Source organism: Thalassophryne amazonica, chromosome 14 (assembly GCF_902500255.1).
Source record: "Thalassophryne amazonica chromosome 14, fThaAma1.1, whole genome shotgun sequence".
In the NCBI taxonomy this organism is placed as follows: Eukaryota; Metazoa; Chordata; class Actinopteri; order Batrachoidiformes; family Batrachoididae; genus Thalassophryne; species Thalassophryne amazonica.
In genome coordinates, this window is record NC_047116.1 from 32433239 (window position 1) to 32454402 (window position 21164).

A 21164-nucleotide genomic window follows, 5' to 3' on the forward strand; every position below is an offset into this window, starting at 1 on the left:
AGGCGCCACTCTAAAACATATAGTCTACAAAAAAAAAAGGCCACGGAAGCAACAGTGAGTTTATTTGAACTTTTTAACAACTTTGAACTACCGGTTTTTTAACAAATATGGTACTCACATTATTTTTTATTATGGTTCTGTCACGAATCGAAGTCTTCATCTTCTGTGTCTGAATTGACAGCTGGTCTTCTAGCTGTGGCCACCTCACTTTGTTTCTGCGGAAACTCCATTTGGTCTTTTTAACTTGTCGCAGTTCATTTCTGTTTCCTCCTCGCAGCTGCTGTATTCCCATGAACAACCGTACTGATAGCCTGCAGTTTGAATTGTGCCTCGTAAGCATGTCTCTTCGCTGGCGCCATTTTCGGGGTCCTTAGACAAACAAATGTTGTTTTGCAGGATACCTGTAGTATACGGTAACTACCGGAGGAGTGCGGAGGTAAGTGTACTGTACCACGGACTCACGGACTCTTCTCATGATTGGTTTATCGCTGCCAGGGTACGTACTCTACGCTGCTAGCGTACATACTTTACGTCCTTGTGTCAGCGGGAATGGTCCGATATTCCGACGGTCAAAGACAACGTCGGCCGTTTCTTACAGATTTTGGAATTGAGTGCGCACATAAGGTGCCACCGGATTAGTAGGGCGCGACGGGCCGATTTTTGTGAAAAGTGTAAGGCTTTTAGGTGCGCCTTATGGTGGCAGAAAATCATGGTAAATTTGCAAAAAAACCACACCTTTTTCATGTTTCATGTTTCAATAAGGCTGTAACATAAAATGTGGAAAAAGTGAAGCACTGTGAATACATGAATGCACTATACAATGAGCTCTCTACTGCAAAAAAAAAAGATATGTTAAATAATATCTTTTCAAATAAAATTAAAAAAAATCTTGTTGTACTTAAACATGTTTGCATAATGCTCCCCTGAGATAAACCTGACAAAATAGTTTATATTGGAGACAAAACCTCATTGGTAAGGTCTGGCCACAGTGTTGCGACTGATGTTCCCTCACAATGCAAGTGATACTCCTAATTATTGTTCACATAAAACGAAACTAGAAAATCTGGATAATTTTTCATGACATGAAAACAGAAGAAGTATCATAACAATAATTAAGTCACATTTCCCAAAACACAATGTTCCCTGTGTGATGGGAGCCCAAGATGTTTCAGGGCAGTTGCTTTGTCTTCTGGATACACGGATGAGATGCTGACAACACAGGAGGTGTGTCGTCTGTGTGTCTGGAGTGCTGAGATGCATTTGGGTATGTTTAATAAAAAATTGCACAATACACGCTCGTGTCCATGTGTGTCAGTTGGATTTGGACACAAATCGTGTGGTGGAGGCACAGTTTCAAAAGGGTCTCAAAGACAGTCTCACACACACAGACCTACTGTATTTCCGTTTAAAGTTCATGGTGGGCCAATGTAAATTAATTTTCTTGGAAGTGTTATGAAAACATTCACTCAGTGATTGTTAGAAAGAGGGTGAAAGCAAAAAGAAGCGGACAGCTCCATGGAGCTGAAAATTGGCTTAATGCGCTCCTTGTGTGCAGGTGATCCGTCCACCTGCCATACATACAAAAACAGAGGATCTACACACACACAGCTGTGGACTATTTTGCATGTGCAAAGTAAGTGCCAGTGATGCATAGTGTGTTTTTCAAGTGTGTCACATGTTTCCAGATGAATGACAAAATTTCCTTTCACATAGACACGTGTTCACAAGATTTAATGTAATCTGAGGTCATTTCTATGGATTGTTTTATAAAAGGTAAAAGGTGCAGACTAGCACAGTCCATGTGGCGCATTCTGATGCTACAATGTAGTGAGGATTTTTGCTAATAAGTACTTAAACCCACGTCCCCAAATAAAGCCTCTCCCACCCTAATAAACTGTGCAGTACGGGACTTACAGTAGTGTTCAGAATAATAGTAGTGCTGTGTGACTAAAAAGGTTTTGAGTATATTTCTTATTGTTACATGGGAAACAAGGTACCAGTAGATTCAGTAGATTCTCACAAATCCAACAAGACCAAGCATTCATGATATGCACAATCTTAAGGCTATGAAATTGGGCTACTAGTAAAAAAAAAAAAGTCGAAAAGGGGGTGTTCACAATAATAGTAGCATCTGCTGTTGACGCTACAAACTCAAAACTATTATGTTCAAACTACTTTTTTAGCAATCCTGCGAATCACTAAACTAGTATTTAGTTGTATAACCACAGTTTTTCATGATTTCTTCACATCTGCGAGGCATTAAATTTGTTGGTTTGGAACCAAGAGTTTGCTCGTTTACTAGTGTGCTTGGGGTCATTGTCTTGTTGAAACACAAATTTCAAGGGCATGTCCTCTTCAGCATAAGGCAACATGACCTCTTCAAGTATTTTGACATATCCAAACTGATCCATGATACCTGGTATGCGATATATAGGCCCAACACCATAGTAGGAGAAACATGCTCATATCATGATGCTTGCACCACCATGCTTCACTGTGAACTGTGGCTTGAATTCAGAGTTTGGGGGTCGTCTCACAAACTGTCTGCGGCCCTTGGACCCAAAAAGAACAATTTTACTCTCATCAGTCCACAAAATATTCCTCCATTTCTCTTTAGGCCAGTTGATGTGTTCTTTGGCAAATTGTAACCTCTTCTGCACACGTCTTTTATTTAACAGAGGGACTTTGTGGGGGATTCTTGCAAATAAATTAGCTTCACACAGGCATCTTCTGTCATCGCACTTACAGGTAACTCCAGACTGTCTTTGATCATCCTGGAGCTGATCAGTGGTTGAGCCTTTGCCATTCTGGTTATTCTTCTATCCATTTTGATGGTTGTTTTCCGTTTTCTTCCACGCGTCTCTTTTTTTTTTTTTGTCCATTTTAAAGCATTGGAGATCAACAGCCTATAATTTTTTGCACCTGCGTACAAGTTTTCCCCTGTCCAATCAACTTTTTAATCAAACTACGCTGTTCTTGTGAACAATGTCTTGAAGGCTTTCAAGAGAAAAGCATGTTCAACAGGTGCTGGCTTCATCCTTAAATAGGGGACACCTGATTCACACCTGTTTGTTCCACAAAATTGACGAACTCACTGACTGAATGCCACACTACTATTATTGTGAACACCCCCTTTTCTACTTTTTTTTTTACTAATAGCCCAATTTCCTAGCCTTAAGAGTGTGCATATCATGAATGCTGGGTCTTGTTGGATTTGTGAGAATCTACTGAATCTACTGGTACCTTGTTTCCCATGTAACAATAAGAAATATACTCAAAACCTGGATTAATCTTTTTAGTCACATAGCACTACTATTATTCTGAACACTACTGTATAAATCACTCATACGGCACACCTAAGATTTTCATGGAGGCAGAAGGGGAAATGTTTTGCATGCTAACCATGATTCGTGCTCATCAAGTTGAGAAACTAGACCCATTTTTAACTCAAATCTTTCTGAATGAAGCCTCTATTATCCATATAGTAATTCTAATATTAGTAGCAATTCATCAGCTGTGTCAGTAACATTTGTTCATTTGTCCATGTTGTTTGTACTCTCACTACATGTGACCGTAGCAGTCAGCTGGATCGTACTGCAGAAGAATTGCTTTTGGTAGTCTGCTAACTAGGCACCTTAATATATAAATCATCTTTTTACTTGGCAGTAAGTGTGTAATCACGCCACAGAAAACTGGGCTCATCAGTATTTTATATTTTTCGCGCTTGATCTGGGGTGGACTCGGTGAAGGTAGGGGAGTGTCACACAATTGAAGCAGATATTACTTCCTTAAATGATCATCTCTGGAAAATCTTAAGTATTTCTTGAAAGATGGAGGAGGTGGAAGAGGGAAAGGGTGGACTTTTCTCATTTTTGTGTGGGGGTGGGGGCTGGAGGTTGTTGTAGATAGGCTAGTGCATTTTCCGTAATATGTTACCTTTTAATATGAAGCCCCAATAATTACTAACTGTAAAACCTAGATCAATTAAAATGGTTTTGCATGATACAACCTCTCTAAAATGTTTAATACTGTGGTAATTATGACTGACAAGAGTTTAAAGTTCAATAACTCTTTTACACTTCATTACATATCAAAGCAGATTGCCATCTTCTACTACATGTAGATTGTCTTTTTGTTTGCAGCATTTCTTGGAAAGAAAGCAGTTTTATTATATTTTGCAGAAATTCGGGTTATAATAATAGAGTGTGTTAAGTCTCGTCGATGATTTGTTTGTTGAAGGTCCCAGGTTTGCTTTCGACCTGGTCCTTTGTGTGTGGAGTTTGCATGTTTTCTGCATGTTTGCGTGGGTTTTCTCCGGACGCTTGGCTTCCTCCCACTTCCTCCCACTCTTTGACATTATCATTAAAAGAGGTTATTGGTGTTTGAATCTGTTGTGGGGATTTGTCTGCAGCATAATTTGCAAACTACACTTTTCTGGCCAATGTCGAACTTTTAATATCAAATCATGGCCGTGTGAGAGAAGTAGTGTAACCATCTTTTATGTTGGAGCTCCCTGTTTGTTGAAAATCCCCACTGAGTAAAATAACGCAGTGTATTTTGATTTGAGTTTGGATTGGCTTCCAACAGTTACGGAAATAATGTAATTAAGGTAAAACTCCTGTTTTGCTGCATTCCGTTTTACAGGGATGGTGTCCTTTTGCCATGTGTGATTAAACAAGAGGCTGTGTGTGTGTGTGTGTGTGTGTGTGTGTGTGTGTGTGTGTGTGTGTGTGTGTGTGTGTGTGTGTGTGTGTGTGTGTGTGTGTGTGTGTGTGTGTGTGTGTGTTCTGACAGCAGCCACTGCATGGTTTGCAGGTGGCTCCTGTCTGGAGTGTATTCAACAGTGTTTGTCCCATCTAAGAAATTGGTGTTCCAGTACTTTCAGTGAGTGAAATTTGATAATTAAACTTGTTTGTTAGCACTGTTAGCATTAATTACCAGGTGTCAGCAGCTTGGTGACGTTATGGTCACTGATGATGCCACATTTACCAAGGCAGTATTCTGGTCACATGTTTTAATATCTGTACCCAAGCCATCTATGATGAAAGCCACTGTCCAGTCTTGCTGAAATATGTGTTAATCAAATACCCAAAACAAATTTAGCTGGTTGGCCTTAGCTCGCTTGGTAACTGAGACTGGGGGTGTATTTCAGCAATTTTTTGTCCGCCCCTCACACATCATTACCCAGCTTTTATTTGTTTTTCAGATCAATATCTGAAATTGAAATTAGATTTAAAGGCAATCCACTGTTAAAATCTAAGGTTCAATAAATGCAGGATATTTTGAAAGTCAATGAGTAATCATGTTAAATGATTGTGATTTCAAATGGCATGACTGATTTTTGCTGTGATCGTTCAGCCCTACTAAAGAATATAATTTGCAACATAACAAAATAAATAATAATGCATAATATTAAGTGGTAGATCACTGTTGTGAATTATCCAGTATTTCTGTGACCCATTATATGGAATTTGATGGAAGGTAGAGAAAGTGAAAACATCTGCCACAAATCAGCTGCAAATCAGTAGTCAAGTTGATTTCACGCCCCAGGCATGTGAGGCAATTGGTCACAAGAGAAGGCCTCCTGCGCTTCGGCTGGAGTCCAGACTTGGGTTGCTCAATCCTGTCACCACCTCATGCTTAAGATTCCATCAGCTTCCTGTCTCGTGATCCCACAGAGGGTGGGTGGGCAGTGGTCACTTTCGGACATTAAGTCAGAATGGAAGAGTCCCTGAAGAGAAAAAGCTCTCTTTTGTTATTTGGCTTTGCTTGGACTGGTCTGCAGAGTTATTTTGATTTTGATTCAGGCAGGCCTATTTGATTTGATTGAATTCAGTGGGATTTTGATTCATTCAAAGATTAAGTTACAGTGAAAAAATGTCCTCCATAAATAACAAAACATTCAAAAGTTGTTCTTTGTCTTTGGACTGTCCCAGTTGTTCAAAATCACCAAAGCATCTTGAGCACCCCTACGCCACTCATATTCCTGCAGAAGGAGAGCTTCCTCGGCTTTTGTCCATGGTTGCAGCACACGATGACTGTCATGATGTGTTTGTGACAGTTCTCACATTAGCCACCTAGTGTCATTGTTGCTGTTGCGTTGAACACACAAAAAGGCTTGGCGGAAGTGTAGAAGAAGAACTGCTAGGCTAAGCGCTAAGCACATCATTCTGCAGTTAGTATGTGTCCATAAATGTCAATAAAATCAGTTAACGAAATGATGGCTGGGTAGTTCATGACAACGAACAACCTGGAAGTAAACAAAACTGTCGCACGTTGGAGGCGTTTCTCAGCAAGTGCGCTCATGAGGCCGTTATGCCCGTGCAAATTGTCGACTAATGTAAAACGGCTAACCTACAAGTTTAGCCGATGATGTGAAACTGATTAGACGGATAATGTTGGCCAATTAACTGTAGTCGACTAAGTTAGTTTAATAGGCTAAAAGATAAGACTGCTTTATGAAACCGGGCCCCAGTCTTCCGAAATGCTCTCCCAGACAAGTACTAAACAGGACCTACTCAGCTTCATGTCTCAGATCTGACCAGACCAAGTAGAATGACTGCACAGAGCTCATTCAAAAGTATATGGTGGCATTTATTTATTTATTTATTTACTGGACAAGTAAAGCAGTTAGTTTGAAGGACATTTGCCAAAGTGGAAAGCTGTACAAAGCAAATTGTACAAACATTTAATTGTTTGTAAAGTTTAACCAAAATAAAACAGGTGGCAATAGGTGAAACGATAATAATAAAAAGAAGAAGAAGTGAAAATTGAAAATCTAATAAACAAAGGCTTGATGGTTTGTATGTTTTCAAGTTTTAATTGAATCATATTTCAAATTATTTATCACACAAACAAGACATAACAAATTGTTTCAAACATGCTACTACAGGTCTACAGCACAGATTATGAGTGTTTATTGTGATCTTTCTGTCACAGAGACTCTGAGGTGCACTCTTTACTAACAGAGTTCATTGTGTTAGTATTATAATGTCACCATTATATCTTCATTACATTACGTGCTGTACTTCCAGCTGTTTGTTGAAGGCAGTTTTCTCAGTGACTCAGTGAATAAATATACCTGCAAATGAAAATAACAGCAGACTTGGTTATTGCATGTCACAGTTGAAAACATTCAGTTTGAATATGAATGCAGAATAGATAATAGGCCTTTTTTTTTTTTTACAGTGTCTATGTCCCTATATCTGAAATGCTTGTTCAAGTCATAGTTCCCATCCTGCAAGGCCTACATTTACCAAACTGTGTGTACAGTAGTTTGTGGGATAGTGGTATGTTATGTACCAAAACCAGGCTACCGCGGCCTTGACCTTTGACCCCACTCTGTTCATGGTGAACGCTGGTGTGCATCATACTTCCTTTTCTGTTGGTCTGCAAGTCTGTTGCTGTCAGATTTAAAGATTATTCAACCATAAAGCAACATCGAGGCAGCAAATAAATATTTTCATTATCTGTTATGTTGATTATTTTGACTAGTCCACAGAAAACCTCATAGCGACTTTGCCTGTTTATTTTTTCAAACTTTGGAATTGCAACACTATTTTTAATCAATACAGATTTCCCAACAATGTGCAATAATTCATCTTGTTTTAATACATAGGCAGGGCGACATTTGTGACACACTGATCTGTAAGCCACAGGCCTTAATGTGTTGAATGCAGCTTTAGATCACTGCTCACCTCTCACCAAACCAAAAAAAATATGAATAAAAATAAATGATACACATTATGTTAGTCTCCAGAGAGATGATTTTTCACGACAATAGATGCCTAACTGCACCACATACAGTAGCATTTCACAGGTTTTTCTTTTTAACTTTAATAGAGAGTGTTGTCAAATTCTGAAACATTCAGTAGCTGTTTACAGATTTTGGTAAACCAAGTGTTTATATGAAATCATGTAGTGATCTTCTTGTGTTCGTCTTTTTAATATAATTTTAAAGTGTAGACAACTCATGACAAGTTGTTTTGTCTTGATTGTATTATATTAAAGAAAGGGTATAATGACAGTTAGTTACTGTCTAGTATCCAGAAAGGGTCATGTGACCCTCCAATCTATCTAATCTAATCTCTAAATCTAATGTGTGACTGGGTCCCTTGAGGTGTCTCATGGGTTCTTTGGCTTGTTTGTTTGTTTCCAAAAAATATGGGGTGTTGGCAGAAATTCTTTGTCTTTGCATGACCATTGTGAGATCTCTGTTTTCATTCTTTGCACAAAGTCAAACGTGGTCTCTGTTGGTACTGGACTCCAAAAGGTTGTGCCTTCTCACATTTCTATGTTCTGCTCATTTGGATAGTTAGTGGCTAAACGTCAAGCAGTTAAGAGAGGTAGTGTAGTGGATCATAGCTGATCTGTGATCCATTTAGTATGGCCCACCTTTCAAGGTTTGACATGCATATAATCTGCAGATTAATTGCAAAGTTTTCATAATAGTGTGCAGTACAGATTTAATGTCATGGTGACTGCGTGCGCTGCTCATGCTCTCTTAGAGACAGCCTGTGAAGGCGGACACCTTGTTGTCCTAGCACAGGAGTAATTACTAAGAAACATCAGGAAAATGAGGATGAAATGTATGCACTGACCTTTGGGAGATAAATCAGCTGAGGGTTGAACAGCCCACTCATCTTGCGGGGGGACCTTGTCAGCTTTTGCCAAATGGTTTTTATCCTGAAAGTCCTATGGAAATAAAGTTATTATTACTGTCTCATCAGACAATGTAGACATCCTCAGTGTGTGAAAAAGAATCTATGTATTACAAGCCAAGTGGTCTCTGTGTACGTCAGTGGTGTCCAAAGTATTCCAGAAAGGTTCGAGAGGGTGCAGGTTTTCCTTGCAGCCACTGACTCCAGCATGTGGTTTCACTGAAGCGCTCATCCCACCTGCTCAAAGGGATGTAATCAGTAAATGTATGCATGCATGTGTATGGCTTCCATCATGGAGAAACAGGGGAGAGTTGGCATTTGCCTTTTGGTATGCGTATGTATTTGGGGTCAAGGATGAACGCTGCAAAAACGAAAAGTTGATAGGACAAATATTTTTGGAGAAATTAGGAAGATTAGGTAACAACAGTGAACAATGGATGTTGATAATTCTGGACTATGGCCATTCCACCGGGGGCAGTAAATCATCTATATATTAAAAGCCAATGTGGCCTCTGTGTACGTGTGTGTGTGTGTAACTTGGTGTGTATGGTTTCGATCACGGAGAAACTGGGGAGAGCTGACATTTGCTGTTTGGTGTGAGTATTTAAACAGAAAGTATTTCTGGTAACCAGACAAGCGCTGAACAAAGGAAATATCTCAACTTGCCACTTGTAAAACATGACATCAACTAAATGTGTCAAATAATAAATTAAATTATTTCACAAACTTTCTCATTTTAATTTCCTGCACTTTCCATTAAAATCATTATAGACACTTTACTAAATTTATTACCACCCTTGAAAAATGTCAGCTACTTATTTTATAAACATGACCCAATCTAGAGCCCATGGATCCCCACGGGCAACACGCTAGTTTGCAGTTAAGAACAGATTTGTCTTGTTTTATGTCTTTTTAAATTACTTTTATGATATTGATAGACTATTTTCATTCATTGCAGGAGAGTGGCTTAGTGGTAGAACGTTTGCTTCACAGCGAGAAAATCCCAGGTTTTCTTCCAACCTAGTCCTCTCTGTTTAAATGGAGTGCATTTATATCGCGCTTTGCCATCTGCATCAGAAACTCAAAGCATTGATGTATTTTATAGGTACCAGAAACTTTTGCTGGCTAGAGGGTAAGTGAGATGAGCTGACAGTCTCGCTCCAGACAAAATAAAATAAAAGTGTTTATGAACATTTCTGAATTTCAGTTCATCTTGACTGTTTATGAATGTGAGGTAGGGCTGCAACTAACATTTATTTTTATTGTAAATCTTTGGATTATGTTTTTGATTAACTGATTTATTGGTTGGTTCACGGAATGCCAGAGAATCCTGAAAAATGTCCATCTGTGTTTCCTGAGGCTGAAGGAGGAAAGAAACCAGAAAATATTCACATTTAACAAGCTGAAAACAGAGTATTGTGACCCTTTTTTAATACTTGAAACAATTAATTGATTTTGAAAATAACTGGCAGTTAATTTAGTAATTGATTGATGGGTGAATTTTAAGGTTTTGGGAGGGTGTGTGCTTTGAGTTTATCCCACTGTACGTTTTGTTACTATTGGATTGGACTGTGCTAACACACATTCACATTCAAAGCTATAGTCAACATTGAGTCACCCATTGACCAAATCTATATGCCTTTGGACTGTGGGAGGAGGTCAGATTAGTCACAAAGGACCCACGCAGACTGAGGAGAACATGCAATCTTGACACAAAAAACCCTAGGATTCAGACTCCTTAACCTTCTTGCTTTGTGTCCATAGTGCTGACCACTATGGCATTGTGTTGTCCTGTATGTACTAGCACAAGCTGTAACCTGAGCCTAAACAAGTGTTACCGTGTTTTCCTCCATACTCTAGCCACCTGCAGCCCTATTGTCACACCCCATGGCTCCACCTAGCCCGAGCACCAACAACAACAGCAGCAGCAGCAGCAGTAGTACTGCAGGCTGGGAGCAGCTCAGCAAAACTAACCTCTATATTCGAGGTCTATCCCCATCGACCACAGACTATGACCTGGTCAAACTCTGTCAGCCGTAAGTACCGCTCTTTAAATCATGATTATCATGTGTAATGATGGGTAATTGCTTATTGGCTCCACCGGGTTGGAGTCCTGTTGAATTGACTTTTTGTAGATGCATGTGTGTGTTGTTATAGCACTTCTAATGATGTATTTGAGTAGGTGAGGTTGGGAAATGTCCATACTGTCATTATTATGGAGGTCCCCTTAAATAAACAGGGAATTTTAAACATTATTTTATGGGAGAATACAGGAATCTGTTGGTTTGTCTGTTTGTCCATCTGTCCTTCTAAGCCGCCTGGTAGATTTGATGCACATGAATATGTGTATGAAGGAAAATAATTCTGCTTTGATGCGTCACATGGGAGACAGTTGGACTACTGTATTTATTTGAGACATCATATGATGTTGATTTCCGAAGTGAAACTCCTCATTAACCAGATTATGGATTGGATTTCGATGAAACGCCACACAATGGTAGCACACCATAGGAAGATCTGCATAAAGAAAAATTATTCCGGTCAAACCGCTTCAACAAAGGGAAAAACATATACAGTCACGTTCATACATAACTAATGATCTGATTGTTTGTTGTAGCATATCTGGGAAGATGGATGTGGCCCAAATTATTTCATATTTTGACAAACATCAGACAACAACAAACACAGTCGTACTGTTGAGATGAAACCGCACTGACACTTCAATGCACATCCCAGCCAGTTGCTTCAACAAAAGCTTCATTATGCATTCAAGCTGATTATTTTACTTCAAATTTAGTAGATTAGTTAACATGGCTGTCATACCATTGGCACTTATTTGGCTCAGCTTTGCCTATTTGTTTTACCAACCAGTGTTGGACAAGTCCATGTTTCTATTGGACAAATCAAAATGCTTAAGCTCAAAGCCTGCACATTAATCTGTACATACTTGTCTTGACATAAAAAGTAAGTCCCTTCGGCTGCTCCCTTGTTTTGCACTCGGGGTCACCATAGCAAATCCAAGGTGGATCTGCATGTTGAATTGGCACAGGTTTTATGCCGGATGCCCTTCCTGACGCAACTCCACATTACATGGAGAAATGTGGCAGGGGTGGGATTTGAACCCGGAACCTTCTGCACTGAAACCAAGTGCATTAACCACTTGGCCACCACCCCTGCACAATTAATCATTTATTTAAGTAGTCGTTTATAATAATTATAATAATATAATAATTATATAATTGTTTGTGTCCATCCATAAATGTGATGAGCCCACTTTTTTCCCCAAAGTTTATCAAATGCAGAAACAAAACTGCAGGTACTTTTACTTTATTTGAATAGTGTATGAAATAAACCGTCATGAAACACATCAATACAGAGCATGGAGGCTGAGCTCCTATTTGACAGCGTGTGGGAGAGGGCAGCAGAATTCATAATATCACATGTTGATGAAGGAATGATAGTGTCAGCACAGATCTCATCCACAGATCTCTTTGTGCATGTAAATTAGAAGCAAATTTTCTGTGATTTGAGAGTTTTTCATATCTCTGTGGGATGTGATGGTAACTTTTTTTACACTGAGATATTTTGTTGGCTCTCTGTAATGTTTGATTCCGTGGTTTCATTTAGGATACGGTCTGGCTGACTTCGTTGTTGCTTTGTGTGGATTTTCAGCTCCACATGGAAACCACTTCCTGCTTCTCATGCTTTTACAGTGATGTCATAGATTCTTGCACAATCCTCCCTCTTTGTGTGTTTTATAACTTGCCCTGTCTAGCACATAATGCAGCTAACAATACCTTACCTTTCTGTTCCCCCTCCTAGATATGGGAAAATTGTATCAACAAAGGCTATCCTGGATAAGACGACAAACAAATGTAAAGGTGAAGTTTTGTGTTGTTTTTGTTTTTTTGTTTGTTTGTTTTCCTGCGACACTGCTTCTTTTTTCTCTCCCTCATCTGTTCTTATCGGTAAGAATTATTGGGTCAAGACACAGAAACAGGCTACATGCAGTACAAAACACATCTCATGATTTGCCCTATTGATATTCGTAATATCAGGGTTGGACTTCCAGCTAGCTTTTTACTATGTAAACCTCAAGTCATTCAGCAGGTATGCAGTTGACTCCCGGCACTGGGTAAGTCAGGAAACAGACAGGCTGCTAGAAAGGTGCCACCCAGCTCATGTTATTTTAAGCCTCAGCCCTTGACTGTTAATGTGTTGCTGCTGTGGGTGGATCCTAGGATGTGAAGGGCTTTTCCTCTTTCTGCTGGTTGACACTATTGACTTGAAGGACTTACAGATTCTGTTGCAATGGAGGAAATCAAGTCAAGGAGCATTGTCATTGTCAGTGCATTATCACATTATTGTGGGATGATGGCGCAGCATCACACCAGGCCCTCCAACACACTCAAACCTACAAGGAGTCTGAGCAGTTTGGATGTTTTTCATTGGCTGTAGTGTTAATCCTGCCAGAATCTTGTGGGATTGTTTTTAGGTTTGTAGAAATTCCAATATATATATATATTTTTTTTTGCGAATCTTTATGAAATTGCAGTGTATTAATGCAGCCATCTAAGTTAAAACTAAACTTCTTGCAAAAACATACTTTACCTTGAAGAATATGCCAGGTGGCAGTACCCAGTAGGTTGTTGTTACATTGTTTGGTGCATGAACACTGACTATTCCACAATTTGCTCATGCTGTGGGGCGCAGAGCCATTTAATGCAGGCATGCATCCTCCGTGTAACCACACAGACATGCCTGAATCTATGGATAACACTGCGACAAATGCCTGTAACTTGCCCAAAGAAAGGTGGACAAAGCCCCTTAAATTTGTCCCAGATGTGACAATCAGAACATTAAGACAAACTTTAGTAGATAACATTGGCGCTGTCAGCTGTAATCCTGTATGCACTGTCCTGTATGCACTGTGCGCACATTTTTTGTCGTGAAAATCATTCAGTATTACAACAATAAAAATAGCTTGTGTGAAACTACATTTAATGTTTTGATTCAGATGTGCTTTGCACAAATGATAGCTGTGTTTGGAGAGGAAAGTCAGAAAAACAGCAGACTTTTCCATCAGGAAGTGCTGTCAGGGAGCGTGTAGAACGCTATAAAAATGCAACGTTCGTCATTCTTCGAAAACATTCAAGTGTACTGCTCTAGTCATCATGAAAAAAAAAAAACTCCAGCTCAATATTTTTCAAGTGTTTAGAATCAGTAAAACGCTTACTGAAAGCAGCTGAACGTCTGACTGAGGGCACAGTTCTTTACGTCTGGCTGAGGGCACAGTTCTTTACTTCGTTTATTAAGGCCCCCCCCCCCCCCCACTTTTGTATTTTTATGTAAAGACAAAACTTATGTGGGTTTTCTTCGGTAGTTCATCTTGACTGGTGACCATGTCCCTTCGAAATGAGCTCCACCGCACAACTGCGCATGCACACGTCACCTGTCAAGTTGAGCTCACCCACCAAAGAAAAGTAGAAAACCATGTAAGTTTTGTCAATAATGTGTATTTTCAATTTTTAAAAAGTAAAGACTTTTGTGTACACACTCTGTCTTTAAAGCATAATAGTGTCGTTAGATGACGGGAAGCTCGTCACGACAGGGAAATGCGCAATTGCGCAGTAAAGCGAGGTAGCTAAACTTGACGGGGGAAGGTGTTAATGTCCGGAATAGAGATTTTTGGGGGGGATTGTTGGCGATCATAGTACAACAGTGCCCTGGAGAATAAACTGCGAGAGCCACTCCTTGTACATGTTTTGGATGAATAGGCAACTAATGCCCCCCGTGCCCAGTGGTAGGCACAGCTAACCAAAAAGTTAGCTTCGATAACCGCTAATCAGCTAACTGAAAAGTTATCTTTTATGACACTTAACCGATAAACCACCAAAAAATTTATGGGAAGTTACAGCTAACCGCTAACTTTCAGTATTGTCTCCGGTACACTCTCAGCTACTGACAAGCCGATTTTGAGTTTAAGGCAATCACAAACCCAAACACAGCCAATGACTCAGCACTTCTGTCTTTGTGCGCCCTGCCCAATGCTGTAGGGAAGCGTCATTTACCTTGACAACATACAGTGGTCCAGCCATGAGGCAGACGTCTTGAAAAGGAAAGCAGGTTTGACTTATGGTTTTGATTTATAATCCAAATTAATCCGGATAGTTTAACTACATTAATGTCATTTGTCTGTCGTTTGTACCAAGTGAAAAATATAACACATATCTTTTAATTTTAAAATAATGCACTAATTCTGGTGTTTTAAACATATTAACACACACAGACGCCAAACTGCATTATGGGTAAAGTGAACCTCAATTTTAGTTCAGTTTATTCACTTTATATAGCGCCAAATCACAACAGAGTTGCCTAAAGGTGCTTCACAAAAAACAATTCAGAAAACAAAATAAAAAGTTAAGTTAAAACATTACACAGCATAGTAAAAGAGTAAAAAGCATAGTAACATAATATGCCAGTATGTAATATGCCATCCAGTAGATGGGTCAAAATGCATAGAACACTGCCATCTACTGGATGGCAGTGTGAATGATGCCTGGTCATATCGTGGTTGTTGCTGCCTTGCTGAATCACTGCTTAACAGAATTTTCAGTTTTGCAAATGCCTTTATTTATTTATTTATTTTACAAATGAAAAAAATTTTACATATTTTACAAATACACACCTATATACATAAAGGGCTACGTCTGTCTGTCTGGGATAAACTCCCAAACTATAATATGTAGCCCTAAAAACTATATATATATTCTGAATCATGACATGGGGAACAAACTGGTACCATTTTTTTTTTTAAGTTGAACTGAAAATTACCCCCAAAATAGCCAGCTATGGGTATGACAAGGCAGATTCAAATTTACAGCCCTGTATATGTGTTGGCCATCTCTGTTTATTTAATCACTTTCTACAGCACATTCAGCACAGCACAGCCACAGCATACTCAGCAAAACAACAGCATGCTTAGGCTGAGGCTGTGAGTATGACCAGGCGGATTCAAATTTCCAGCCCTGTATATGTGTTGGCCATCTCTGTTTATTTAGTCCCTTTCTTCAGCTACTTTATGTTCTCAACTGTTAAGCACCTGACTGTCCTCCACAACCCAGTTTGCCTTCCTGTCTGAATACATTCATTTTATGTTTGTAAAATTGCAGTGTAAAAACAGTGAAATACACCACTACCACAATTTTGATTCATTGATATTTACATTTACTGTTACATACCTTTTGTGTGTAATTTTGTTATAAATTTGATTACAAAACAAAGTCTGCATGAAGGACTTCAAATGTGTTTGTCTTTTAACCAAGTATTTCCACTTAGTTTGGGGAGTCCACCTCTTATAGCTCTGCCGGACAAACTTTAGCCCATTAACTATTATATTTATAAGACATCAGCATTACAAAAACAAATGTTGGGCAATTGGTTTGATTAAAATGATTGGCATTTGGCTTATGTCTAAAACAGGTTAACCCGGGCAGCGCTGGGTACCCCAGCTAGTTTATTTATAAAAACCAACACACACGTTAACTTTTGTGTTGGTTAAATGAATCAACCAATCAGTGATCACAGGCTCAGTTTACCCATAATGAAGTTTGGCATCTGTGTGTGTTCGTATGTTAAAGACTTCAGAATTAGTGTGTTATTTTACAATTAAAAGATATGTGTTATATTTTCACTTTGTACAAATGACAGAGTTGACATTAATGTCATGAAACTATCTGGATTAATTTGGTTTGTAAATCAAAACCATAAGTCAAACCTGCTTTCCTTTTAAAGGACTTTGGCCTCATGGCTGGGGCACTGAATGCTGTAAAGGGCAATGACTTTTTTTTTTTTTTTTTGGCAGCCTGGCAGCCACGCCACTTCTGCTGGGGTAGAGTTGAGCTCAGCTCCTCTTAGCTGCCCCACTGCTGCAAAATACATAGCAGACAGGAGCCAACAGGGTTTAGAAATGTTTTTCACCATTCCTAACTATGTAAAAAAAAGTGTTAGCGGTCTAAAAGTTATCAGAACTAAATTTATCGGAAGCTAATTGGTCCGCTGATGTTTTTTGAAGTTAGCTCAAAAGCAAATCCACTAACAGAAACGTTAGCTACAATAATTAGCAGTTAGCGGATTAGCAGAACTGTGCCCACCACTGCCCGTGCCGACAGTGGAGGTGGGAGCTGATGCTTAGTCACACATGCAACTGAGCAAGAGCATTGAGAACATAACAACTGTCTATTGATACGGTTCTGCACAAATCACAATGGCTCTACTATTATTGAAACTGACTACATTATGTTATTTCATCTGTGCTGTTTGGTCCCTCAGGTTATGGCTTTGTGGACTTTGACAGTCCCTCTGCTGCTCAGAAGGCTGTGGCTGCCCTCAAGACCTCTGGTGTCCAAGCTCAGATGGCAAAGGTAAGGATTCATTACAGTCTAATCCTGATAATGCATTGATGCAACTTCCAGTGACTTCATTTCTCCTCAGTGTGGATAGTCAGGCAAATGGAATGTATTCCTTAGGGTATTATATAGCAGGGCAGGAATCTTTGACTGCAGGGAGTCTACACGCCAACATTTGATCTGTTGCGCACTCAGTCATTCTGAGATCACAGAGTTGAATCATGAGGAGTCGTGCTGTAGAGTAACCTCAAAGCAGAGTGAACTGTGTTTGTGCATGTGTTTATTTGCTTTTGGGGATGTGCAGTTGATTCACTGTGTGCACTGGCTTGTGTGTTCATATGTGTCTTTTCATGTTCTTGCATGGTTTTTGCAAGCATTTGCATTAAAGGTTTTCATAGGTCCCCTCATATCTGGTGACCCAACACCCGATCAAAGACCTGAACCAGATCGGGCTCAGATATCAGTCAGCCTACTTCAGATCATGTTGATTCTCCTCCTGTTGACACAAGTCTCCGCTCTGCTAAGGGATCAGAGTGCACACGCTGTTAGCGGTGATCATATCTGCACAACAGGAGAGAGAAATTAACAGCAGAGAACTCGGAGTTCTCAGATAAACTAAACAGAGTCAGAGTGAAATATTGCAGTGTGGAGGAGAGGTGTGGATTTGGATGTTGCAGAGAGCTTTGGAATGAGCTGCATCAATTGCAGACAAAGTGTCATGACCTTCTATGTCGCTCTTTCTCTCAGTACTTGATTATTTGTCACATTTTAGAGAGCATATTATCATATCTAAGCACACATGAATTTTTCAAAACATGACGTGGTGGCACTCTCCACCTCAGCCCCTTTTGCAGCTTTCACTTTCTGCTGTCCAACATCCTGGCTGAACCTCTTTCGAGTTTATTAGACATCTCCACTACTATGGTTCTGGTGACTGATCGGCCAGTCAGCTGTGCACCACCTAATCTTAGAGATATTGCAAAGGTGGTGGAAAAATCTGAGGGCAGCTAAAGTTCTTTCAGATGGGTGGAGATTCTGTTCTCCTCGTGTTGCAAGCAATCTTTGTTTCCATTTGGGAGATAGGTATCATTCCAACAGACTGGAAGAACGTACTTGTCCTTCAGTGGAAAGGAGAGTGATCAGCTGTATTGCAACAAATACAGTATTATGTGGGTATTGCATTGCTTTCTCTGCTGGGCAAGGTACTTACAAGGATCATTTTCATTTGTATTCAGACATTGGAATTTCTCAGTTCTCCCCAATAAATGCCCCCCTGACGTCGGAATTCCACATTGTTAACTCATTCCAACCTCATATACCCAGGTTCAGCAGCTAAACATAGTATAGTTGCAGCGGCCTTCACCCACTTTGCCTCCATTCGGATGACGGACTGCTTCAAGTTTAGTGCACATAAACAATGTCAAATGTATATGTGTTGTCTTTAATTTTGATGTGTGCCATTATTACGGTAAACAAGTAATAATTGTGGATTAATTGCTGTATCTTGTCTGAGGTAATTGGAGTGTAAACATAATTGCCCTTTTTTTGGATCAATAAAGTTGTCTGAAGTCTAAACTAGGTAGCTTTGCAAGCATTAATATTAGTGAAATCTGTAGTTTGTGTTGTTGCTTTCTTTTTATTACAGTTTAATAAATTGTGCACACATTAGTGTGCTATGCCTCTCTGTGGACATGTTGCTTCCATATTTTTGTACATGAAATACCTTGTAATGTCTCATTTATCAACTTGTGCCACTAATATTTGCTAGGCCGGTGTCGACGACCAAACGGCCCCCTCTAAAAATCGGTCCACCCTGCCTTCACTGAGCATGCGTCATTTCTGAGTCAGCAGCAATTCACAGATTATTTCCTCGTTTCTGCTTAAAACTGCACTCCAGTCATCATCTGTCTCAGCGACAGATATCTGACGCTTTTGTACAACAATCATTTCCTCATAAATTCAGCTTTATTTCATAACAAAAGATGGGAGACCGATCAGAGCACCACAGCAGCACGTCTGAGACTGACTGAGTCTGACTCTCTCCACCAAAGTGATCAATGGGAATAATGTGATTATTAACAATCAGATGACAAAGTAAAGCCTCTTACATCATTCTAAAGTCAGTTTTAAGCAGAAACAAGGAAAGAACTTGTGAAGTCCTCACAGGGGGACAGTCAATTGACAGGGGGTTTGGCGATACCATAGACTGCATATATACCCTGGACAAAGCTTGCATGACGTCACCTATTGGTTTTCTATAGAGACCCGGAACAGCTGATATGAAGTCTATATCTGGTTGTCGCCATGTTGGCAGGAGTGGCAGTGTTCACTTGGCATGATGAACGTATTAATGCATAACGGGATGGTGCATGAGTGGCTTAGTGTGAGATGAAGCCTGAACACGACCTTCTCTTCAGGTATGAACCACCTAAGCGAAGAGGCTAACCTTGGTTTGGGTGTTTATTAAATAATTTTTTGGGGACTGCACAGCAGTTATCCTAACGATTTACTTTGGTTTGGACATTAAAAGTTATAAGCAGCTTATTTTCTCAGTAATCATGCATTAGTGGGGCTAAACAGATCTGGTTGCTGATAGCTGCTAAAAGTGCTAATGCCATTAGCATAAAACATGAAATCCAACCAGAATTTCATTCAGCGAAAATATTGCAGCAGGGACGTCTGAGATTGTTATGTGTCGGACGCGGTCGGAGCACCGACCCAGCGTTTGACAGGACCCAGCACGAAATAAGCAGAGCATGGTTCAAAAGATAACAGAATTTAATAATCATAATGAGTGCAGTGATAAACAACCAAAAATGTCCGCGGTCTGGTGAGGTGAAAACACGGCGCGCTCTCAGCAGCGCAAACGGTCCAGAGCCACAGCAGTTCGGACCCAGGGACCCCGCCGACACCCCCCAGGTGGCCGCGACAAACCGAGTCTGTGAAGAAAGAAAACATGAGGTGAGTCCAACACTCTCCACCCAGAGAGACACAGCTCAAAAGGTGCACACAATCAGCAAACACTTCCTGGCTTAAATCTATATCAGCTTCTCACCCTGCAGGCACGGAACAACTCAGTTCAAATCTCCACTGCAGCAGAAGCTGATTAGACAATTAGCATAACGTGACAGCTCAATAACACAAGGTGTGAGGGACACCAAATCCACTGTCATTACTTCATAAAAGTCACCAAAATCAAATTACCTCAGGACGTGTGCTGAAGAGCGTGAGACCTCACCCAATCCTCCTTCACAGACTGTGGCGTCAAACCTTGAGCGGTCTCTGCGTCCGTAATGGTGAGATTGTTCTCCTGACGTCGATCTCACACGTCTGCTCACAAAGTCGAGTCTCTGGCAATCACACACTGTGCATTCAAGGTTTAAATGCAGCAGTCTCTGATCAAGACAGAATACACCACAGCTGTGAGTCCTGATGACCTGCACGTGAAAACAAGCCTCAGGTGTTCAGGGTGAGGTCCTAATGCTCAGCCACTCAGTCCTGAATGCATACCACCTGGTGGGAGAAACAGAAAACAAAAACAAAGCCAGCCAAACACCCCAGCCCACAACAGTACCCCACCCTCACGGGAAGCCTCCCGGCGACCACACGAACCTGGGCCAGGAAAAACGCCCCCCTCCAGGGACCATGGCTGGAATGTCGGCTGGGAGCAAAAAAAAAAAAAAAAAAACCTCCTGCAGCTTCAGTCTCAGCTCCGTGTGCTGACGATCCAGCTGGGAAAGCCTGTCTCCAAGAGCCGAGCGTTACTGCGCTCTGAAGACAGCTCCGTCGTCAGCTGCTCAACCTCATGTGAATTTCATCATGCGGTCATTGACCCTCTCAATGTTGAGCCTCTCTTCTAGTTTTTCCTTCAGCTGGATGATGCGAGCTTCCAGCCGCCTCTTCTCTGCCAACAGGGAACTCTGTGTTGAGACTATAGATCTCATCCTTTCACTCCCTGAGCCTGTCTGCAGTAGACAGCTCCTCCTGGATGTGTAACATGTCTCCCTCCATGGCTTTAAGCTTCTTATCACTGTCTTTAGCATCATTAACTGCTTCATCCCCGAACATTCACAGCTCTTCCAGTCCTCTCATCTGG

The 21164-nt window shown here is 40.4% G+C and overlaps 1 protein-coding gene across 2 annotated transcripts in view; it reads left to right on the forward strand.

The window, feature by feature from the left end:
- LOC117524768 (RNA-binding motif, single-stranded-interacting protein 1) overlaps positions 1–21164 on the forward strand; it is a 60511-nt gene that overhangs the window by 12562 nt on the left and 26785 nt on the right. Inside the window, exons 2-4 of one of the 2 annotated variants that reach the window (XM_034186586.1) lie at positions 10521–10696; positions 12483–12541; positions 16992–17083. In XM_034186586.1, the coding sequence (XP_034042477.1) occupies positions 10521–10696; positions 12483–12541; positions 16992–17083 (327 nt within the window). The remainder of the gene's footprint in view (positions 1–10520; positions 10697–12482; positions 12542–16991; positions 17084–21164) is intronic. The other variant, XM_034186587.1, reaches the window with a different exon arrangement.